The sequence below is a fragment of the Panthera pardus genome, unplaced genomic scaffold, assembly GCF_024362965.1.
Source record: "Panthera pardus isolate Hobbes unplaced genomic scaffold, ASM2436296v1 HiC_scaffold_229, whole genome shotgun sequence".
Classification (NCBI taxonomy): Eukaryota; Metazoa; Chordata; class Mammalia; order Carnivora; family Felidae; genus Panthera; species Panthera pardus.
In genome coordinates, this window is record NW_026526798.1 from 67,286 (window position 1) to 91,469 (window position 24,184).

Here is a 24,184-nt window from a genome sequence, read left to right on the forward strand (position 1 = left end):
GAAAAAAAGAAAAAAAGAAAGAAAGGGAGACAGGAAAGGGAGACAGGAAAGGAAGAAAAAACAACATGAGAGGCAACTACTGTCACTGACCCTTTAAATTTCCTCTGTGCTCAGAGTCAGACCCTCAGACCCTCCAGGGTCTCCAAGGCCTCCCTGTCTGTTTCTCACCGGCAGTCCTGGGGGTGACAAAGACAGCTTTCTGTCTCAGGTCCCCATGGGCCTGCAGCAGTATGTCAGAACTGATGCTTCTGCCCCATGTTGAGCACTAACAATATGGCTCATCCTCAGGCTGTAGGCTGAGAAGGTCCTAGAGGCCTTGTTCCCAGAGTAGCAGCCAGAGAACCGAGCTGAGATCTCCAAGGGTCCATTTCTTCTGAGCCCCACAGTTGTGGTAACGCTGAGAGAAATCTCTTGGAAGCAGCCCACATAATTTGCTCCAACACTGTTGCTAATTCCCGTACAGGTGAAGGTCACCTTGTGCCCCTGAAACCCTGACAGGGAGGCCTTCTGTGTCGGGGCACACTGTGCCCAGGACCCTGCAACAGAGCAGTGGAGACACGGACAGGCAGGTCCTGAGGGAATGCCTCCAGCTTGTTCTTCAAAAGAGGGGAAGAAGGAGGCCAGCACACCCCAGCCCAAAATCACTCGCCTTGCTTTCCACAGCCAGTCACCTATGCGGAGAACAAGGGGGGTGAGGACGAGAGGGGTCCAGGTCAAGGTGGAGACAGCCCAGGCTGTGCCCCTGACTGAGCCCACCAGTGAGAGAACTGCACAAAGCCTCTCTCATCCCCTCCCCACTTTGGAGAGCAGAGAGGAATCCTTCATGCAAATCACTCCCCTCCTGGGTCCTGAAACCTACTCACTGAATATGGTGACAGCTGAGTTGGGGGGGGGGGGGGGCTGGGGAGCCAATCGTGGGCCCCGGTGAGCATAGAGCAGAGGGTACAAGGCAGGGTTCCAGGACTGGGTGCCCAGCTGAGACACCCCCCAGCCATCCCTGCACCTCCCCCAATGCACAGGGACAGACCTCCAGCGCCCCCTGCTGTCTCAGAGTTCAGACTCACTTAGGACTGGGAGAAGGAACTAGAGTTGAGCAGAGAGGGACCCTCTGGACTTGAGCTTGCCTGGCAACCCATCCATCCCTACACAGGGTCGGGGGCTTCTGATCCCCCAAGTGCGACCTCCTGTGTGGCAGGCACCACCACACCTCAGTCCTTACTTCAGAGCTGTGGCTTCCTCAGCATGAATCACTCTGTGCCCCCCCCCCCCCCCACCACTTAGATAGTTGTGTTGTTGGGACGTCAGGTGAGGGACCCCCTCAGGGAAGTTGTGTCCTTCACTGAGGGATAAGAAGGGCAGAGGGCAGGGTCACCACTCCACAGGCTGTATCAGGAAGGCCTGAGGAGACATCCCATCTTTGTCATGCCAGGTCACTTCCCACCCAGGCAAGCCAGTCCCCATAATTCTCTGCACCTGCCCCCATCCTCACACTTCATGGGGCAGGGTCCGTTAACAAAAATGCACATGGGATTCTTCAAGGACAGACTGTAATTAGAAACAAGGGGCATGTGCCTCTCACTTTGCCTTTTCCCAAGAGCACCCATAGGCGATGGTCAACAACACAGTCATCCCTAGATGCAGCCAGGGAGCCCCAGCGCTGAGGAGAGACACTGGAGGTGACTGGGTCACCTGCACCAGATGGGGCCCCCATCCAGACGGGATTGCCCATTTGGGAACCTGCAGAAGCTTGGGAATTGTAAGGACAGAGCTCATCCCATGACCCAGAAGATCCTGGTGCTCTAAGCGCTCCTTTCTCAGTGTGCAATGTATTATAATTACTCACACCAGATCCCTCTCTAGTCCTTCTCTGTGTCACACAAGGTTCTACTCCTACTGTAAATATTCACACAATTATTTTTCCCAGTGGTTTATCTAATCCATCTCTGCACTGTTCATGACAGTACATCTAGGATATATCTCCTGGGATTTCTATCATATATATATATGTGTATATATATATGTATATATATATATATACACATATATACATATATATATGTATATATGTATACATATATATGTATACATATATACATATATACATACATATATACATATATATATATATATATATAACACAAAATACGTATAAATAATACATAAGATACAGTTTTACACACACACACTTCTAGTCATCGACTCTCGGTTAACATAGTACCGTGTGCCCTAGTCCTATAAATATTCAATGCTTCCCATTGAATACCTCACATGAAACATCTCCTCCTTGTCTGTCATAGTGAGTCAGATGAAAACCTAACAGGCTCCACGACCTTGACAGTTTTGTTTGTCCTTGAGGCACTGTCTGCAGCCTACCGGTATTTAGCTGGTGCCCAGGAAAGGTTTTTGAATTAAAAAGAATACATCAGTGAATAAAAAAAGAAAAAATACACATATCCACATTCTTTACCTTATTGCCAAAACTAGTAACTCTTCTTTCATTTGAATCATCATAATCCATCCACATTTTTAAGCACAGAGATGGAGGTCATCTTAGACAAACCCTTACACCTCACACACAGCCTCCAGGTAATTCCTAAATCCTGGGATCTCCACAATGAATATAATGCTAAAATGTGCACACTACCCAAAGCACTCTATAAATTCAATGCAATCCCCATAAAAAATCCAATGACGTTTTGCACAGAAATTAAAAAAAAACACAAATTTTGTATAGAACCAGAAAAGACCCCAAATTGCCAAAGCAATCTTGAGAAGGAACAAACCTTGAGACACCAATTTTTGTACTTTCAAATTATATTACAAAGCTGTAGTCATGAAAACCAACGTGGTATTGTTCTCAAGAGACACATAGGTTGATGTCATAGAATAAAAAGACCAGAAAGTCATTCAAGTTCCTCTTGACCACCAGGGAAGACATAGGCTGAAAACGGTCCTTTGCGAGGTCTGCGGAACAGAGCTACCATGGATTTGGGAAGGGTTTCAGAAAGAACATACTTGAATCCTAGAGCAGATGCCCCAAATGGGATCCTTAGGATTTCACTGATATTTCCTGATGCACTTTGGGAGAGAAAACTGTAATGACTCAGACGTCTGACAAAGAGCACATTGACATAGATGCCAGGATAGAGTGTGAATCAACACACTCCATCTAGGTAAGAAGCACATGTAAAGAATAATCTCATCAGGGTCAGGCCCCATCTGCCAAAGTTCCCCATGGTAGCTGCCCTCTGCTCTCTGCTGCTTCCTGCATTGGGATGGGTGCCTGAACCCCTGCCTCCGCTGTCATATCCAGTTAACTCCTTCCCCTATTGGTACACCTTTACTGTTAGAGGAATGTGTGTAGAGACAACTCTTCAGTCCTGATCCATGAACAGTCAAGGGAGCCATGGACAGGCTCACCCCCAGGAGTCTGAGTAGAACAGAGAGTCTGCCCTGAGGTGTTGGGGGGCAGCGTGGGGAGACCTGGTCTAACGCTTAGAGGAGAGTGGCTAGAGCAGTGGGGAGGCAGAAGTGGTGTCTGATGGGCTCTGCTCATGTCATACAATGGCATGTCTGTGTCTGGACACTAAGGGGCACTCAAGGCCTGTTTCTGAGGGGTCACGGTAGATCAGAGCTGAGTCCTGCCACCTGCCACTGCCTGTGCCCTCTGCTCAGGCCTCACATCTGTGACCTCCCCACCCGCTGCCCTGAAATTGCCCCTACCCTGCCCATCCCCCTGACATCCTCAGACAGAGGCACCTAAAGAAGTCGGTGAGGAGTCAAAAAACAGGGGGGTCGCATTTGCATGGTTGGGCCCTCCCCCTCTCAACAGATCAAGAGGTGAAGGGAGAGGTGAAGGGAGGCTCCGCTCAGCTGTGAGGCAACAGAAGGCAGGATCGGTGCTGACCTCTGCCATGGCCTGGTCACCTCTCCTCCTCACCCTCCTCGCTCACTGCACAGGTGACTTGATGTGGGGACACGGGAAGGGGTTCTGGAAGCACAGGTGTGGGCCTGATTCCTCCTCTTGTCTATAGACTCCAGGAATATCCTCTCTGTTGTTTCTCTTCCCAGGGATTTGGGCTCAGTCGGGGCTGACTCAACCATCCTCAGTGTCTGGGGCCCTGGGCCAGAGGGTCACTATCTCCTGCACTGGAGTTGGTAGTGACGTGGGCTGGTACCAACAAATCCCAGGAATGGCCCCCAAAACCATCATCTATCGTAATAGCAACCGACCCTCAGGGGTCCCTGATCGATTCTCCGGCTCCAAGTCTGGCAGCACAGGCACCCTGACCATCACTGGGCTCCAGGCTGAGGACGAGGCTGATTATTACTGCTCATCGTGGTACAGCAGTGGCAGTGCTTACACAGTGGTCCAGGCCTGTGGGGAAGTGAGACAAAAACCTAGTTACTCATCTGTAAAGAGGGAAACATATCAGCAGTTGCCTCCTCAGCTTAGCCTGTGATTCTGCTCATTCCGTGGCTGATGACTTGGACGCAGGTCCATGCAAGGGCACCTCCCGTGAGTGAGATTCCTCCTGTCCTTTCTGTCCTCAAAGTCACTCTCAGAAAACCCTTCCGACACAGAGTCTTGATGGAAGACAAATCTCTTGTTTTATCAGCTCAGGTATTTTACTTCTAGGCCTAATCATATCAATTTTTCCTTCTGATATAAAAATAAATAAAGCATTTTTACTTTTTCTCTGAACTCTACCCATGTGGTCCCTGAAGAATAAGTCAGCCTTATTTGCATCTGGTACTATTATCTCCATGGCAGTGGCTAGTCTTTTCTTCTTATCTATTATTTGTGAAAAAATGCCAATTTAAAATTGTAAAATTATGAAGATAAGTTTCAAAACCTTTGTCCATAGGAAAAACCCTGCACTTCAATGTTTATAACAACTGATTGCTAATCACAAAAGGCTGAAAGCACCCTAAACATGGCACATGGATATTTATTCTAGGTTTAAAATAATCACCCAAACCAGGAACCAACTAAGAGGACACCCAGGAGGTGCCACTTTTATAAATAATTTAATAATTATATCAAACATTGGAAGAAGCAAAACTCTGCAAACATCTGTAGGTCGTGGGGATGCTAAACGCTGAAAAAGAATTAGTCATGTGAACAGAGGAAAACATTCTGAGCCACAGAATTATTCTATATGATGCTAATGGCCTTTCAATGACACTCTGTCATTGTCTGGCATTGTCTCCAAAACAAACGCAAGCAAATCAGCGCACAACCACCACACATACCCATGTGAGCACACACACAAGGACAGGTTGTGTCTAGGAGCTCACGAGCCAACTTAAAGGGGCCCACGAGGCAAAACTAGAAAGATTTCAACCACAGGAACATAAAAGGATTGGGTTGTAACTCAGTGTCTACACATGTATCTGCCGTCTATATTGTTAACTGATGGTATAAATAAATGGAATCAGATGAGACACGTTCCCGTGCGGAGATTTCATGGAACAGGTGTAAACCCTTGTCTTGAATGACGTCAGGCATAACCCCCACTCAGTAAGTATGCACAAAGGCACCAACAAGAGGGACAGTCTGAAGAAGTGTCACAGTAAGAGAAGCTTAAGGACAATTCACAACTCAATGTCACAAAGAATCTTAACCGGATCTTACTACAGAAAAAGGACATTAGGTAAAAACTAAGAAAACCTGAATAAACTGTGGATATTAATTGTTACACGTTGAACTGTGTCTCCAACAATTCATGTGATTAAGAGTTCTAAAAACTCCCATATTTCAGGATGAGACTCTATTTGGAAATGAGACTGTTGCAGATGTAATTACCAGGGTGAGACCAGTAGAGTGTAACTGCATCTGTTCTAAGCTTTCTCTGTCTTTGTTTTTCCTCTGACTCAGTCTGGAATGCTGCTGAAAGGAATCTCACTATTTTGGAGAAAAGGCCTATGAACCCATCCTACATTGTCTAGGGAACCCTGGTATCACCAGAAAAATCTAGACATTTTGTCGTCTTTTCACTCTTAACCAATGGAACATTTACCAAATAAATATAATAGGGTTGAATGTGAGTGGGATTCCCTTCCCTGAATGTCCCTTAATGGATGAGCAGAGAACGAATTTCTAAGAAGATCGATTCCCTTGTACTGTACAGTGGTTTACATCATGGTCATCCTGAAAACACTTACAAAACTGAACTATTAGAGAGGCAAATGAGTCATAAGTATACCAGAGAAGAAAACTAAATTCCAGACTAAGTATAAAGGCCCGGTCAAAACCCAAATTGGGAATTAAGTACAGTGGATACTTCTCTGCGGAGACCTGGTAGTCTTTTGACAAACGGAGACTTCAAAGGCCCCAGAGCCTGTACCATAGAGGTGATGGGATATAACAGGAGATTCTCATAATACAGCAGCAACAGCAAAAAGTATTCAAAGTTCAAGGATAACACCCATGGACTTTTTATCACATATGAACCGGGAGTGATCCTGGGAAATATGAGGCCTTGAAATTGGTTTCGATTGGAGACTGGTAGGGGTGCCTGGGTGGCTCAGTCGGTTAAGCTTCAGACTTCGGTTCAGGTCATGATGTCGTGGTTGTGAGTCGATGTCCTGCCTTGGGCTCTGTGCCACTAACTCAGAGCCTGGAACCTGCTTCTGATTCTGCGTCTCCCGCTCTCTCTCTGTACCTCCCTGCTCTCTCTCCCTCTCTCTCTTTGACCCCCCCTTCTCTCTTTCTCTCTCTGTCCTCTCTCTCTTTCTCTCTCTGTCTTCTCTCTCTTAAAAAGAAATAAACATTAAAACAAATTCAGATTGGAGACTGGTAGTGATGCCAGGGCCCTGCAGCAAGCAAACCCAATGTCAGGGAACACTAATATGTCCAGGAACGTAAACACTGTAAAATAAGCCCTATGGTAAGCAGACTGGATGCTGTTAGTAACCTGAAGAAAATTAATGTCTCCATCCCAAGCACCCAGGAGAGGTTGCACTCATGTTCCTTCTCTGGACACTGAAACCTCAAATATCCGTCTGCAAAGGTCAGAGTGTCCTCTAGGGATGCTGTATGTTGTCAGAGCAGCTGGGTGACCAGGACTGGGGTCATCGGTGGGCTGCTCAGACTGCCCTGAGATGACTGGGCTCTGGGCCAGGCCAGCAAGAAAATACTCGAATGGCTCTCATCTACTAAGGCAAACACGGTCCATACTGCAGTGTGACTGTCCCTCACCTGGGCCTCAGGGGCCCCGGGAGTGCTCAGCTCTGACTCACTCCCTTACATCACCTTTCTCCCTCCAACCCCATGGCACCCTTCCCCAGGCCTGAGGCCAAGCACAGACGTCTGGTCCATCGCACAGAACAAAAACGTTTGCAGGCAGAATCTTGAGCTGGACCACAGTCAGGGAGGTGACTACTAGAACACTGGGGAAGAGGGGTCTTGTTTTATTCTTCTGCTCTTTTTATTCTGTCGCATCAATCCATGTGTTTCTTTCTAGGCCAATGCCCTACTGGTTTTCATTACTATAGCTTTGTAATATAACTCAAAAGCAGGAAGTCTGGTCCCTCCAGCTTTGTTCTTCTCTCTCAATATTGTTTGGCAATTTGGGGTCTCTCTGGTTGTGTATAAAAGTCAGGAGATTTTTTCTATTTCTGTGAAAACTGTCTCTGGAATTTTCATGGGAATTGCATGGAGTCTATAGATTGCTTTGGGCAGTGTGTACATTGTATCATGGCTTTTGGTTTGGAAAACGCTGGGTTTAGGAATTACGTGGAGGCTGTGTGTGAGGTCGAAGGATGTGTCCAAGATGACACCCGTGTCTGTGGTTCACAATTTGAATGGATGATGATGGCCCAAAAGAAAGACCCGATGCCCGTTTTAGCCATAAGGTAAAGAATGTGGATATTTGCATTGTTTCCTTTGTTAATTCACTGATGTATTCTTTTTAATTCAAAGCCATTTCCTGAGCACCAAGGACATAGCAGTCAGCTGCAGACACTTAGTGCTGCAAAGGACAAACTAAACTCTCAAGGTCATGGAGTATGTTTGGTCATCACCTGACTCACTACGAAAGACAAGGATCAGATGTTTTACGTGAAGTATTCATATATTGTGGCCCTGAATATATATACATTCACACACATGCACAACGAGTCAAACCAGATTTCAGGGTTAAGGAAGGTATATTTCTCTTCCTAGGTTTGCCTTTCGATTCCATTTGGAGATGCTGGATTCAGGTGGTCAGTTGGCCTACCTCTTAGACCTCCAGTGGATGTCCACTAGAGTCATCAACAACAAGCCACCCCTCTTTCTCGGGCCTTGACACATGCCCTGACCTCTGACCCAGGGCACCTCCTCTTAGGGATCCATTGGCTCACCCTAAAGTTCCCCCTTTACGTACCGCAGCTCTGTAAAGACCTCTTTGTCCCAGCTCCCCTGCACGCCGCAAATGCACACGGGCTGTGTCCCCATATGTGTGTCCCAGCGACACCCCTTCGCTGTCCTTACATTTACCACGGGCAGCATCTGTGAACAGGAGACACAGAGCAGTTCTGGGGATACTGTTGGCAGAGATGGACATTTTGAACCAAATCACAAGCTTCCACTGAGATACATTTCCAAACGTGAGAGTGTCATGGTTCCAATAAGGGACCCAGAAAGGCCCTTTCGTACTCCGCTCCCATGGCTCACAACATCAGTACGACTGCTGTCCAAATTAACATTCTGCTTGGTGTGCAGAGGGGATCACAGCAGATGGAGGACATGGTGCCTAGGGCAGCAGGGGAGCAGCGCGAACAGGGGCCTGCAGAGTGAGGGTCAGCAGCTAAGCTTCCTGGGGGGCAGTAGGCACACTGGAGCCTCAGGGCTATGTGACCTGCCTCCACCTGGGAGCGTCCATTGTCCTGTGAGCCCTTGCATCTGTCTGCGTCACCACATTGCTTCCAACGTGGATCACTTCTTCCTTTTTCCCTCTGGCGTCTGGAAAATTGCAGGCTTATACACAAGGCATAGACAGAGCGCATTTCCCAGGAGGAAGCGGGCTCTCAGGACCTGCCCAGAGGATAAGGCAGCTTGTGGGCAGAATCCCTTCAACGGAACCTCAGGGAACAGAGCTCTGTGTGGTGTCCACCGTGTCCTGGAGTGTCTCCTTCAGTCCTTTATACATGGAGACTTTGCCAGATTTTATGGAAAGCAGTCCCTGAGGTCACACAGGACATACTCTCTCCTCAGTTCATCAAGGAGCAGGGGCAGCAATACCAGACTCACAACCCGTCTCTTAGTAAACTGGTCACTTGAGCCAAGGTCCCCACTGGAAACCTCTGCAATATGCACTATTCTGGGTGTGAGACAGATGCCCCATCAATGTGAAGCTTGACATCGTATAGGATGCAGCCAGAGTGGGAGGAAATAATCACTTCAGATCCGGGGTCACTGCCCCACACCTTGCAAAGGGCTCTTCACCCGCTCACGTGGGACAAGATCTCTTCTCTGCTGCGTTTGTTCCACCCATTGTGTCTCTGGTACCAAGTGTCACCAGTAAGTCACCAACACTGAGACTAATCACTCACTAAGATCTCTGCTGTCACTGCTGCCACAGCACGGCCCTATCTAAGGCCATGACATCCATCTGGGACTTCAAGAGTGACCACTTTCCTTTCCCATCCATGCAAAGTAGTAACCATCGATTTGGCTTTTTAGTTACATTGTCTAACACGTGAGGAATAATGTTGCAAAATAATGGACGTGAAGATTCCCTTTGCAAGTTCTTGATCCTTGTGGAACTGGTCCCCTCGCTACTCCATGAACAAGGATGCCGGCCTCAGGACCACATCATAAGTGTGTGAGAGTGTGCGTTTTACCATGTTATAAATGGATCTGTTTTTGTGTTTATGTGGCTCTTATTAGGATTTGGTGTGAAATTTGGCCAAAGGCTCTTTGAGACCAATTGGGGCAATATGATCGTATCTCTTAATGTAATAAGATGGTATGTAAGTAAAGATTTTCTTACTATCATTGGAGTAAATCACACTTAATAATTGTGTATCAATTTATAATATGGTATTGAGGTCTCTTTGTTAATATTTTATACAGAGTATTTCTATCACTATTTAATAATAATGGTCTGTAATTTTCATTTTTGTGCAATGTTTTTTGAAAGTGTACTTTTGAGTTTTATAACCCTTGTAAACGAACTAAAAAATATTATATACCTTTTGATATTATGAAAAAACAAGGAGCAAATAAAAAATATTCTTCTCAATTCTGAAGTTTTGTTAGTTGTCCCCTGTGAAAACATCTGTATCTTATGCATTTCTATGGAGTGCTTCTAGAAAAACATTTTCCATTTTTCAATTAAAGTTGGTCTATACACTCAGTATATTTTTAGTATAGCCAAATTGTAACTTTTTGAGAAAGTATGCATTCAATGTATTCTTAATAGGAGCTATCTCTCACAAGTTGCTTCCATTCATTTTTCGTGTTTCAACATGAGTTCAATAGGATGTGCTTGCAACAGCCCTGTGGACCCTACAGTGCTGGTCAGTGACGACCAGTCACCCAAAGGAGCCCAACATGGAGGCTTTGAGCTATGTCAGCATGTGCTTGTTCCAGAGCTCTTCCCGGGCTTTAGTGGAAACTGCACCCTCCTCAGTGTGTGGTGTGGGCTGGGCTCCAGCACCAGGGCTCAGGGAGGGGCTGGACTGTCACTGAATGGGACCCATGTGCATGGACAGCCCCTCCTGTGTCAGGGGTGGAGGGGAAATGAGAGCCTGGGGCAGCCCAGCCCAATGTGGGGACCAGAGGCTGTGCCACCATGGCCTGGACTCCTGTCTTCCTTAAGCTCCTCCCGCACTGCACAGGTAGGGACAGGCCTTGTGGACACAGGGTGGGCTCCAAATCACTCTTTCTGTCCTCAGTGACCTGAGAGATGCTTTTTCTTTTTCCTTTCTAGCCCCATCCCCCCTGAGTGTCTGTGTTCGCATGTCCCCTATCCCAGCCTGTGCTGACCCAGCCGCATCTGCATCTCCAGATGCTTCTGCATCTCCAGAAGCAACGGCCGGACTCACCTGCGCCATGAACAGTGGATTCCGTGTTTGCAGCTACTACATAGACAGGTTCCAGAGAAGCCAGGGAGCCCTCCCTGGTATCTTCTTTGGTTCTCTTCACACTCAAATAAGCACCAGGGTCCGGGGTCCCCAGTTGCTTCTCTGAATCCAAAGATGCCTGGGCCAATGCAGGAATTCTGCTCATCTCTGATGAGCAGCCTAAGCACGAAGCTTCTATTGTGCTACAGATCCTGGCAGTGGGAGCAGCTTTCCTTACAGTGTCTCAGACAAGGAGCGAGTGACACAAACACACTTGGGGCTGAAAGCCTTGTCTCTGAGCATCCTGTACTGAGACACTTGTGTGGACGCTCCTGTAGGAGGGAGTCCTCTGAGGGGTCACGTGTCCTTGAGGAAGAAGGAATAACACACAGATCATGCTGTTGCCTGAGACAGCACAGGTGTCCCAGGAGCGCACACAGGTGAGGGAATAGAGCCTGATGGCACAGGCTTATGGCGTCTGGAGAATAAATACTTTTACAGCATAAACCTCAGTCTCTCTCTCTCTTGTTGTCTCTCCTTTACTAGTCTCAGAATAATTCACTTTACACACTCCTGGTCAGTGATTATATGTTTGTCTGTTTATGTGTTTTCCCACAACAAGGAACTCTCTGGGACATGTGGAGAGTGTCCTCAAATTTACCTGAATTTCACACCGAGGTTTATCTGTCAGGAAACGGTGACATGTGCACAGGTGAAGGGCTCAGCACCAGGAGGCTGCTCCCCATTTTGATGCCAACAGCAGCTAGTAGCTCACCTGTACCCTCTGTCCAACGTGCGACAAATTGGAAGTTCCCACAACTCCCTAGATGCGTTCCATTTATTCGCCTGAGGGGCTCACAGATCTCAGGGAAACACTGACTCCTTTAGTCAGTTCATTAAAGATATGGTGAAGGGGACAGGGGAACAAGTAATGAAGAGCCACCTAGTGTCAAGTCTGGGAGCGTCTCGAGTACCAGAGCATCAGACCCTGGGGAGTTGAGGTGCATCTCTTCTGGGAGTGGATGTGTTCGCCAAACCAGAAGATCTTCAAACACTGTACTTTGTGATTTTATTGAGGATTCGGGGAGACATGATCAGACATTAACTACGCTGTCAGCCTTTTTCCTGTCTCTCAAGTATGAGGGGTGAAGATTCCCAGCCTCTGACCAAGCCTTGGTCTTTCTGGGGACCAGCCCCATCCAGGAGGCTTCAGGGAGCCCACCCAGAGTCACATCATTAGAACTAGGATGTTTCTAGTGTTCTTTTCATTTAGAAAATGACAAGAATTTCAGCAATTCGGTGTCAGCATCTAGGATGTAGAGACAGGTGTGTAGTTTCTGAGATCATACAGTACTGTTGTCTGGACTGAAAATGGTGACAGAGGTACTCACATTCATCCACAAATCTCAAGCCGTAAACTGTGTCTCTTGTGTTACTGATGACACAACCATATCTGACATGTTAATAAGCACCTTGGTCAGAGACAATTTCCTCTCTCACCCATCTGACTAAAAGTGAGTCCCAAAGTCTTCAGACTCTCCTCACTGCACCCTCCCCCACACACACTCTGCTCGTCTCCCCTCTTCTCCTGCTTCCCTCAGGCCTTCCGCCTCTCTCTATGGCTCTTCAGGCCCGAACTCCATCTCTATGTTAGGATTTCAGAGAAAACTATAATCTTGCAAGAGTTTCCACTCTCCATGGTTCATCTCTACAGAGACGATGCAGAAAGGGACCAGCAGGAAATCACTTCCTCATGTGATTCCTGCTCTCATCTCTGATTGTAGTTTTCATGCCCCACCAACCTCATCAATCTCTGTAATACGACCACATGATTACCGTATTTCCGTGAAATGAATGTTCACCCAGCCTTTGAGTATTTGCACAGAGAAGCGATTCATGCAATTACTTCTGCCTTCAGAATGACCGAGGCTGCACACAGGGTAACTTTTGCCATGGTGAACAAAGGAAGGATTGGCTGCATATTTCAATACATGACAGCTTTTCTTGGTCTTGAGAATATTGGTTTCTAAGACCATAAGGACACTCACTCAGCCACACACTTTTGCACCAAGCAATGCAGTGTCAAGCATTAACCCTTTTGCAAAATAACAGTAGACACTATCTGACGGTCACCCAATGGAGGTATCAGGGGATACGAGAGGCACAGTGGGGGAGGGCTGTGATGTGAAGGGCATGAAGAAGGGGCTGTGTGATCAGCCCCTATCTTGTGCTTCCGAAGACCTGAAGACCCCACAGCTATGGGAAATGTGTCTACAGGAAGGAGAATGGATAGAAGGCCCATCCACAAGGCCTGACATTCTGATTCAGTGAAATTCCTATAGAACTAATTCAGACCATATTCCTCCCCTTTGTGTAAGTTTCATACTCGTGCAAGAGAAGTGGCCTTCCAGACATTGGCCTTCTTGAGTTCCAAGCTCCAGAACGCTGGACGGTCATACAGAGAGCCAGCCCCAGGGATGGGTTTGCAAGGGGAACAACACAACACTCAGCAAATGCAGAGAGGACACAAGGGGACAGGGATACACTTGTCTTCATGTGTGGCCTCTGAAGGAAAGGTTTTCCATTCTCTCTCTCTTTCTCTCCCTCTGTCTCTCTCTCTCACACACACACACACACGGATCTCTCCTCTATCTGAGTATATGGAGTTCTGGATTTTGTAGCTTCCTGGCTTCTCTTTCTCCCCAAAACTCATGATCAACCTGTGCTCATCCAGCCAACCTCAGGGTCACAAGCCCAGGAGGAAGTATTCTCATCATCAGGAAACTCCAGCGACATCCAGTGTGACCAGTGTCCTGTCACTGAGCAGCCAGGACTTGCCCTGATCACCTTCTCTCCTAAGACAGGTTGATGCTCAGGAATCCCAGGGTGAGTCTCTATCGCTGTGGGCAGCTCAGCCTCTGACCCCCTTGGGCTCCAGTCAGCACTTGAGGCTGATCAGTACATTGGTTCTGGAATAGCAGCTTCAGTGTTGCTCCCACACAGCTCAAAGCCCAGGGGAATGTATCGCACCCTCCCTGTGCTCTTAATGCTGGACTGTTACTCCCTCAGTCCCCCCAGTGACACCTCCAGCCAGGTTGGAGTTCTGATGAAAATTCTTCTGTCTCAAACTGGGGCCACAATGCCTGTGACCTCAGAGACATAGTCCCCCTCATCTCCACCTCTCCACCACTCACATGTGGGATCTTTGACCAAAGATTCATGTAGCCTTGGTGAATAGAAATTCACTCCTCTACTCATGGTGGCTGGATGAACTATGGCTCTCTCCTGCATATGCTGGACACAAAGAACGCAGGTAGAGCTGTGTTCACCCCAGAGACAAGTCTGACCCCAAATCGCTCGCTCCTAGAAGCTCTGTGTGTGCTTAGTAATTGAGTCACTGAGATGGCTGCGGTTCACAGGAACAGACTCCCCCTGGGCTTTCATTGGACATCATGCAGGACTCACCTACTTATAGAACAATGCCACCATAGTAAGCTGGTGGCAAAGAAAACATGACTTTGCAAAAAGTTTATAGCAGGCATCCTTTTTGCATTGTTTTTCCATCCATGTTTTTACCTACAATTTCTATCCATCTTTGCTCTGCAATAAATACCGTTGTATGAAAACTATACTAGTGATTGTATCTGCATTTTCATAATAACGATGTCATTGACTGAAATAAATATTACTGAGAGAAATTTTGTATAAAGGAGCACACACCCATTCAAAGGGCACACTGGGCTAAGTGCTGACTAACACATAAACTGTGTCACCGGATCCTCGTCAGAGCACCTGCTGCTGTCGCTCCTTCCCTCCCAGAACGGCCTGCAAGTTTGTCTTTGGGCTCTGAGGTCAGTGTCACACTCAAGGCTCCTGCAGACTTGGGTCTCTTTGCTGGGAGAGCAGATCCTGGAAGGAATCACTGCACATAGTATGAAGAGAGCTATTGTTTTCAACAAGCAGACATAGTGACAGATGACAAAGATTTTTTTGTGTAACGCCCCGAGGAATACACACAACTGTTTCTACTCACAGCCTGAACAGAAGCTCTCCCCCTCTCCTCAGTGCTGTGGGAACCTTGGAGGAAGGTGAGCTCTGGAAACCCGGGAGAAATCACGTAACAGGAAAGGACACAGAATCCTACACAGAAGGGTCCACGTGTCTGGTGGTACTCATCACTGCACTGGGCATGATCTTGATCTAAGTGGACTTTTGGTAGAGACACCACCTCATTCCTGACCCATGACCCATACAGGCGGCCACGGACTGACTCTCCCTGAGGAGTCTGAGTAGAGCATCCAGTCTGGCTTAGGTTATGGGAGGTTCCCTAGAGGGACACCTGGACTGACCCTTGTCAGAGTGCAGTGGACAGTGCAATGGGGACACAGGAGCTGTCTTTGGTGGACTTGCCTACCAGTTGAAACAATGGCGGCTCTGAGTCCGAACACCAGGGGGCTCACAGGACTCATTGCTGTGGGTTCAAGGCTGATGAAAACTGAAACCTGCCACCTGTACTGTCAGTGCCCCCTGCACACAGCTCACAACTGTGTCCTCCCCACCCTTTGGCCTGAAACAGCCCCCCCTCGACCAGCCCCCTGACATCCTCAGGCAGAGGGAACTGACACAGGCCCAGGGAGGGTCAGAGAGCTGGGGTCTCATTTGCATGGAGGGGGCCCTCCCTCCCTCAGAAGATGAAGAGGGGAAGGGAGAGGTTAGGGGAGGCTCTGCTCAGCTGTGAGGCACAGAAGACAGAATCGGTGATGACCACCACCATGGCCTGGTCTCCTTTCCTTCTCACTCTCCTCGCTCACTGCACAGGTGACTGGATGAGGGCACACAGGAAAGGACTCTAGGAGGACATGTGGGTCCTGCTTCCACTCCCTTGTATCCAGACCCCAGCAACACCCTCTCTGTGTTTCTACCCCTTCCAGGTTCCTGGGCCCAGTCAGTGTTGACTCAGCCGCCCTCAGTGTCGGGGTCTCTGGGTCAGAGGGTCACCATCTCCTGCACTGGAAGCAGATCCAACATCGGGGGTAATTATGTGAGCCTGGTACCAACAAGTCCCAGGAATGGCCCCCAGTCTCCTGATTTATGAGAATAACAAACGACCCTCCGGGGTCCCCGATCGATTCTCGGGCTCCAAGTCTGGCAGCTCGGGCTCCCTGACCATCACTGGGCTGCAGGCTGATGACGAGGCTGATTATTATTGTGCATGATGGGACGATAGTCTCAGTGCTCACTCAGAGCTCCAGGGCTGTGGGGAAGTGAGACAAAAACCTGCTGTGCCCACAGTGAAGGGCTTTCCTTCTTCAGCCCCACTTTCTGTCAAAACTGTTGCTTCCCTCTTTGTTTAGCCTAAAACTGACCCTGAAACCAAACCCAATGAACCGCCTCTAGTATCTGTCCTTTTCCTGTCAATTCTGTCCCCAAAGCCTGTCCTTACATGCACACATTTTCTGTTTCATACAAGCTGATCAGAAATTCCTGGATGCTGGGGCATCCTCCTCCTCCTTCTCCTCCTCCTCCTCCTCCTCCTCCTCCTCCTCCTCCTCCTCCTCCTTCTCTTCTACAGCACTGTTTCTGACTGAGTACAGGGCCTGGACCCTTCCCTCAAGCCTTTCTGGTTCTGCTCTCCGACCAAGAATCAGATGCCATCTTTGTACTGGGGAAAATTAGCCCCATCCCCCTCCTCCTTCACCCCTCTCTGAGCCTTACTCTGCTGTTCAGCCATGGCTGGCCGCGGGAATTGGATAAGAATGACCATGGGTTAGTAAAGACTGTCTTCTCACTACTTGGATGGACATTTCAGCTGATGAGTTTAGTAGAACTCTTTTTGGCAGATGATGAGTCTTCGCAGCTAACTACTGAAGACGAGTATAAGAGATGTCAAATGTGATTTTTTAACCTGTTTTGCAATATTCATGGTGTTGTCGGAAGTGATACGGAGTTTTAATTATGGAAAAGAGAAACTCTACCATTGTAGTGATGGTGGGCAAACATTGGTCATTTACTGGCAAATACATTTCCCAGCACGACTTTACTGACCGTACTAACTGGAAGGCTGCTGGGAAACGGAGTCCATTGGGTTGATAAGCTCTGCCTGCCCTTTTGGAACCTAATCTCACTGGCGTCTCAGGCCCTTCGCTTTCTCCAGCTCTCATTTAATCCAAATAAAGCTCTTTATCCAAGGAAGAAAGGAAGGGAGGAAGGAAGGAAAGAGGAAAGGGAGAGAGATAGGGAGAGAAAGAGAGAGAAAGAAAAGAAAACAAAGGAAAGAAGTAGGAAAGAAAGAAAGAAAGAAAGAAAGAAAGAAAGAAAGAAAGAAAGAAAAAGAAAGAAAGTTAGAAAGAAAGAGAGACAGGAGAGGAAGGAGAGGAAGAAAAAACAACATGAGAGGCAACTACTGTCACTGACCCTTTAAATTTCCTCTGTGCTCAGAGTCAGACCCTCAGACCCTCCAGGGTCTCCAAGGCCTCCCTGTCTGTTTCTCACCGGCAGTCCTGGGGGTGACAGAGACAGCTTTCTGTCTCAGGTCCCCATGGGCCTGCAGCAGTAAGTCAGAACTGATGCTTCTGCCCGAAGTTGAGCACTAACAATAAGGCTCATCCTCAGGCTGCAGGCTGAGAAGGTCCTAGAGGCCTTGTTCCCAGAGTGGGAGCCAGAGAACCGAGCTGAGATCTCCAAGGGTCCATTTCTTCTGAGCACCACAGTTGTGGTAACGCTGAGAGAAATCTGGAAGCAGCCCACATAATTTGCTCCAACACTGTTGCTAATTCCCGTCCAGGTGAGGGTCACCTTGTGCCCCTGAAACCCTGACAGGGAGGCCTCCTGTGTCGCGGCACACTGTGCCCAGGACCCTGCAACAGAGCAGTGGAGACACGGACAGGCAGGTCCTGAGGGAATGCCTCCAGCTTGTTCTTCAAAAGAGGGAAAGAAGGAGCCCAGCACACCCCAGCCCATAATCACTCGCCTTGCTTTCCACAGCCAGTCACCTAAGCGGAGAACAAGGGGGGAGAGGAGAGGGGTCCAAGCCAAGGTGGAGACAGCCCAGGCTGTGCCCCTGACTGAGCCCACCAGTGAGAGAACTGCACAAAGCCTCTCTCATCCCCTCCCCACTTTGGAGAGCAGAGAGGAATCCTTCATGCAAATCACTCCCCTCCTGGGTCCCTAAACCTAGTCACTAAATATAGTGACAGCTGAGGGGGGGGTGGGGCTGGGGAGCCAAATGTGGGCCCCGGTGAGCATAGAGCAGAGGGTACAAGGCAGGGTTCCAGGACTGTGTGCCCAGCTGAGACACCCCTCAGCCATCCCTGCACCTCCCCCAATGGAGAGGGACAGACCTCCAGTGCCCCCTGCTGTCTCAGAATTCAGACTCACTTAGGACTGGGAGAAGGAACTGGAGTTGAGCAGAGAGAGGGACCCTCTGGACTTGAGCCTGCCTGGCACCCCACCCATCCCTATACAGGGTCGGGGGCTTCTGATCCCCCAAGTGCGACCTCCTGTGTGGCAGGCACCACCACACCTCAGTCCTTACTTCAGAGCTGTGGCTTCCTCAGCATGCATCACTCGGTGCCCCCACCACCACTTAGGTAGTTGTGCTTTTGGGACGTCAGGTGAGTGACCCCTCAGGGATGTTGTGTCCTGCACTGAGGGATAAGAAGTGCAGAGGGCAGGCTCACACAGGCTGTATCAGGAAGGCCTGAGGAGACATCCCATCTCTTTGTCATGTCAGGACACTTCCCACCCAGGCAAGCCAGTCCCCATAATCCTCTGCACCTGCCCCCATCCTCACACTTCATGGGGCAGGGCCCGTTAACAAAAATGCACATGAGATTCTTCAAGGACACACTGTAATTAGAAACAAGGGACATGTGCCTCTCACGTTGCCTTTTCCCAAGAGCACCCATAGGCGATAGTCAGCAACACAGTCATCCCAGGATGCAGCCAGGAAGCCCCAGTGGTGAGGTAGACACTGGAGGTGACTCGGTCCCCGGCACCAGATGGGTTTCCCTTCCAGACGGGACTGCATATTTGGGAAAACACAGAAGCTTGGGAATTGTAAGGACAGAGCTCATCCCATGACTCAGAAGCTCCTGGTGCTCTAAGCCCTCCTTTCTCAGTGTGCAATGTATTATAATTACATCAGATCCTTCTCTAGTCCTTCTGTGTGTCACACAAGGTTCTACTCCTTCTGTAAATATTCACACAATTGTTTTCCCCAGTATTTATCCAATCCATCTCTGCACTGTTGATGACAATACATCTAGGATATATCTTCTGGGATTCATATCATATATATATGTGTATATATATACATATATATATAAAACACAAACTACGTATAAATAAAACATGAGATATTGTTATACACACACACAACTTCTAGTTATCGACTCTCGATTAACATAGAACCCTGTGCTCTAGTCCTATAATATTTAATGCTTCTCATTGAATACCTCCCATGAAACATCTCCTCCTTGTCTGTCATAGTGAGTCACATGAAAACCCAACAGGCTCCACGACCTTGACAGTTTTGTTTGTCCTTTCAACACTGAGTGTCTGCAGTCTACCAGCACTTAGCTGGTGCCCAGGAAAGGTTTTTGAACTAAAAAGAATACATCAGTGAATTAAAAAAGAAAAAATACGGGCACCTGGGTGGCACAGTCGGTTAAGCGTCCGACTTCAGCCAGGTACGATCTCGCTTTCCATGAGTTCGAGCCCCCCGTCAGGCTCTGGGCTGATAGCTCGGAGCCCGGAGCCTGTTTCCGATTCTGCGTTTCCCTCTCTCTCTGCCCCTCCCCCGTTCATGCTGTGTCTCTCTCTGTCCCAAAAATAAAAATAAAAAAACGTTGAAAAAAAAAAGAAAAGAAAAGAAAAAATACACATATCCACATTCTTTACCTTATTGCCAAAACTAGTAACTCTTCTTTCATTTGAATCATCATAATCCATCCACATTTTTAAGCACAGAGATGGAGGTCATCTTAGACAAACACGTAGACCTCACACACAGCCTCCATGTAATTCCTAAATCCTGGGATCTCCACAATAAATATAATGCTAAAATGTCCACACTACCCAAAGCCCTCTATAAATTCAATGCAATCCCCATAAAAAAATCCAATGACGTTTTGCACAGATATTAAAAAAAAAAAACAAATTTTGTATAGAACCAGAAAAGACCCCAAATTGCCAAAGCAATCTTGAGAAGGAACAAACCTCGAGACACCATTCTTCACATTTTGAAATTATATTACAAAGCTGTAGTCATGGAAACCAATGTGGTATTGTTCTCGAGAGACACATAGATTCATGCCATAGATAAAAAGACCAGAAAGTCATTCAAGTTCTTCTTGACCACCAGGGAAGACATAGGTTGAAAACGGTCCTTTGCAAGGTCTCCGGAACAGAGCTACCATGGATTTGGGAAGCATTTCAGAAAGAATATACATGAATCCTAGAGCAGATGCCCCAAATAGGATCTTTAGGATCTCACTGCTATTTCCTGATGCACTTTGGGAGAGAAAACTGGAATGACTCAGACGTCTGACAATGAGCTCATTGACATAGATGCCGGGATAGAGTGTGAATCAACACACTCCATCTGGGTAAGAAGCACATGTAAAGAATAATCTCATCAGGGTCAGGTCCCATCTGCCAAAGTTCCCCATGGGAGCTGCCCTCTGCTCTCTGCTGTTTCCTGCATTGGCATGGGCGCCTGGAGCCCTGGCTCTGCTGTCATATTCAGTTAACTCCTTCCCCTATTGGTACACATTTACTGTTAGAGGAATGTGTGTAGAGACAACTCTTCAGGCCTGACCCATTAAGAGTCAAGGGAGCCATGGACAGGCTCACCCCCAGGAGTCTGAGTAGAACAGAGAGTCTGCCCTGAGGTGATGGGGGGCCACGTGGGGATACCTGGTCTAACGCTTAGGTAGAGGAGAGTGGATAGAGGAGTGAGGAGGCAGAAGTGGTCTCTGATGGGCTCTGCTCGTGTCATACAATGGCATGACTGTGTCTGGACACTAAGGGGCACTCAAGGCCTGTTTCTGAGGGGTCACGGTAGATCAGAGATGAGAACTGCCACCTGCCACTGCCTGTGCCCTCTGCTCAGGCCTCACATCTGTGACCTCACCACCCCTGCCCTGAAATTGCCCCTACCCTGCCAATCCCCCTGACATCCTCAGGCAGAGGCACCCATAGAAGTCAGTGAGGAGTCAGAAAACAGGGGGGTCGCATTTGCATGGTTGGGCCCTCCCCCTCTCAACAGATCAAGAGGTGAAGGGAGAGGTGAAGGGAGACTCTGCTCAGCTGTGAGGCAACAGAAGGCAGGATCGGTGCTGACCTCCGCCATGGCCTGGTCCCCTCTCCTCCTCACCCTCCTCGCTCACTGCACAGGTGACTTGATGTGGGGACACGGGAAGGGGTCCTGGAAGCACAAGTGTGCGCCAGATTCCTCCTCTTGTCTCTAGACCCCAGGAATATCCTCTCTGTTGTTTCTCTTTCCAGGGATTTGGGCTCAGTCGGGGCCGAATCAACCATCCTCAGTGTCGGGGGCCCTGGGCCAGAGGGTCACTATCTCCTGCACTGGAGTTGGTAGTTACGTGTACTGGTACCAACAAATCCCAGGAATGGCCCCCAAAACCATCATCTATTATGATAGCAACCGACCCTCAGGGGTCCCTGATCGATTCTCCGGCTCCAAGTCTGGGAGCACAGGCACGCTGACCATCAATGGGCTCCAAGCCGAGGACGAGGCTGATTATTACTGCTCATCGTGGTACAGCAGTGGCAGAGCTTACACAGTGGTCCAGGCCTGTGGGGAAGTGAGACAAAAACCTAGTTACTCATCTGGAAAGAAGGGAAACACATCAGCAGTTGCCTCCTCAGCTTAGCCTGTGATTCTGCTCATTCTGTGGCTGATGACTTGGGCGCAGGTCCATGCAAGGGCACCTCCCGTGAGTGAGGTTCCTCCTGTCCTTTCTGTCCTCAAAGTCACTCTCAGAAAACCCTTGTGACACAGAGTCTTGATGAAAGTGAAATCTCTTGTTTTATCAGCTGAGGTATTTTATTCTAGGCCAGATCGTATCAATTTTTCCTTCTGATATAAAAAGAAATGAAGCATTTTCATTTTTCCTCTGAACTCTACCCATGTGGTGCCTGAAAAATAAGTCAGCCTTATTTGCATCTGGTACTATTATCTCTTTGGTGGTGTCTAGTGTTGTCTTGTTATCTCTTATTTGTGAAAAAATGCCAATTTAAAATTATAAAATTATGAAGATAAGTTTCAAAACTTTTGTCCATAGGAAAAACCCTGCACTTCAATGCTTATAACAACTTATTCCTAATCACTAAGGCCTGGAAGCAACTTAAACTTGGCACATGGATACTTATTCTAGGTTTAAATGTAAATACCCTAACCAGGAACCAACTAAGAGGTCACCCAGGAGGTACCACTTTTATAAATAATTTGATAATTATATCCAACATTGGAAGAAGCAAAACTCTGCAAACATCTGTAGGTCGTGGGGGTGCTAAACACTGAAAAAGAATTAATCATGTGAACAGAGGAAAACACTCTGAGCCACGGATTATTCTATATGATACTAATGGCCCTTAAATGACACTCTGTCATTGTCTGGCATTGTCTCCCAAACAAACGCAAGCAAATCAGCGCACAACCACCACACATACCCATGTGAGCACACACACAAGGACAGGGTTTGTCTAGGAGCTCTCAAGCCAACCTAAAGGGCCCCCCTGAGGCAAAACTAGAAAGATTTCAACCACAGGAACATAAAAGGATTGGGTTGTAACTCACTGTCTACACATGTATCTGCCATCCATATTGTTAACTGATGGTATAAATAAATGGAATCAGATGAGACACATTCCCATGAAGAGATTTCATGGAACAGGTGTAATCCCTTGGCTTGAATGACGTCAGGCATAATCCCCACTCAGTAAGTATGCACAAAGGCACCAACAAGAGGGACAGTCTGAAGAAGTGTCACAGTAAGAGAAGCTTAAGGACAATTCACAACTCCATGTCGCAAAGAATCTTAAACTGGATCTTACTACAGAAAAAGGACATTAGGGAAAAACTAAGAAAATCTGAAAAAACTGTGGATATTAATTGTTACGCGTTGAACTGTGTCTCCAACAATTCATGTGATTAAAAGTTCTAAAAACTCCCATATTTCAGGATGAGACCTTTTTGGAAATGAGACTGTTGCAGATGTAATTACCCGGGTGAGACCAGTAAAGTGTAAGAGCATGTGTCATAGTCTTTCTCTGTTTTTCCTCTGACTCGGTCTGGAATGATGCTGAAAGGAATCTCACTATTTTAGAGAAAAAGGCCTATGAACCCATCCTACATTGTCCAGAGAACCCTGATATTACCGGAAAAAATCCAGACATTTTGTTGTCTTTTCACTGTTAACCCATGGAACATTACCAAATAAAGATAATAGGGATGAATGTGAGTGGGATTCCCTTCCCTGAATGCCCCTTAATGGATGAGCTGAGAACAAATTTCTAAGAAGACAGAGGTCCCTTTTACTGTATAATGTTTTATATCAATGTTCATCCTGAGAACACTTACAAAACTGGACTAATAGAGAGGAAAATGAGTCATAAGTACACCAGAAAAGAAAATTAAATTCCAGACTGAGTACAAAGGCCCGGTCAAAACCCAGATTGGAAAGTAAATACAGTGGATACCTCTCTGCGGAGAGCAGGTAGTCTTTTGACAAACAGAGACTTCTAAGAAAAGAGTAATAAAGGAAATTAAATTGTTTAAATCTAAATCTAGATTTAAGAAGAGAACAAAATAACAAAATGATATTAAACTTAATATACTACATAATGATGTTAAATTATATTGCATTTAAATGGACAAATTGTTCCAGTTACAGACATGGATTGACCTAACAGAGCATGATGGTTAAAATTTTAAAAAAAGTATACCCTGTAACCATGAAAGTACAAAAAGATGTGGTTATATAAGTGTCACGCCAAAGACTAAGGGAGGGAATTTTCTAGAAAACCAGTGACACATTTAATAGTGATAAAATAATCTATTCAAGAAAAAAAAGAAGCTCAAATATAATAACATACCTTTGCAAAA

General features: G+C 47.3%; 1 pseudogene and 2 gene segments (V, D, J or C); all 3 read left to right on the forward strand.

The window, feature by feature from the left end:
* Nucleotides 1–3,853: 3,853 nt before the first annotated feature.
* On the forward strand, nt 3,854–4,478 carry LOC128772662 (immunoglobulin lambda variable 1-40-like). The segment is given in 2 exon segments: nt 3,854–3,960; nt 4,072–4,478. Coding segments are annotated over 2 exon segments (438 nt in total).
* An 11,304-nt stretch (nt 4,479–15,782) lies between these two features.
* LOC128772664 (immunoglobulin lambda variable 1-40-like) lies at nt 15,783–16,271 on the forward strand (annotated as a pseudogene).
* Nucleotides 16,272–21,320: 5,049 nt separating this feature from the next.
* LOC128772470 (immunoglobulin lambda variable 1-40-like) lies at nt 21,321–21,950 on the forward strand. The segment is given in 2 exon segments: nt 21,321–21,453; nt 21,565–21,950. Coding segments are annotated over 2 exon segments (432 nt in total).
* Nucleotides 21,951–24,184: the final 2,234 nt, after the last annotated feature.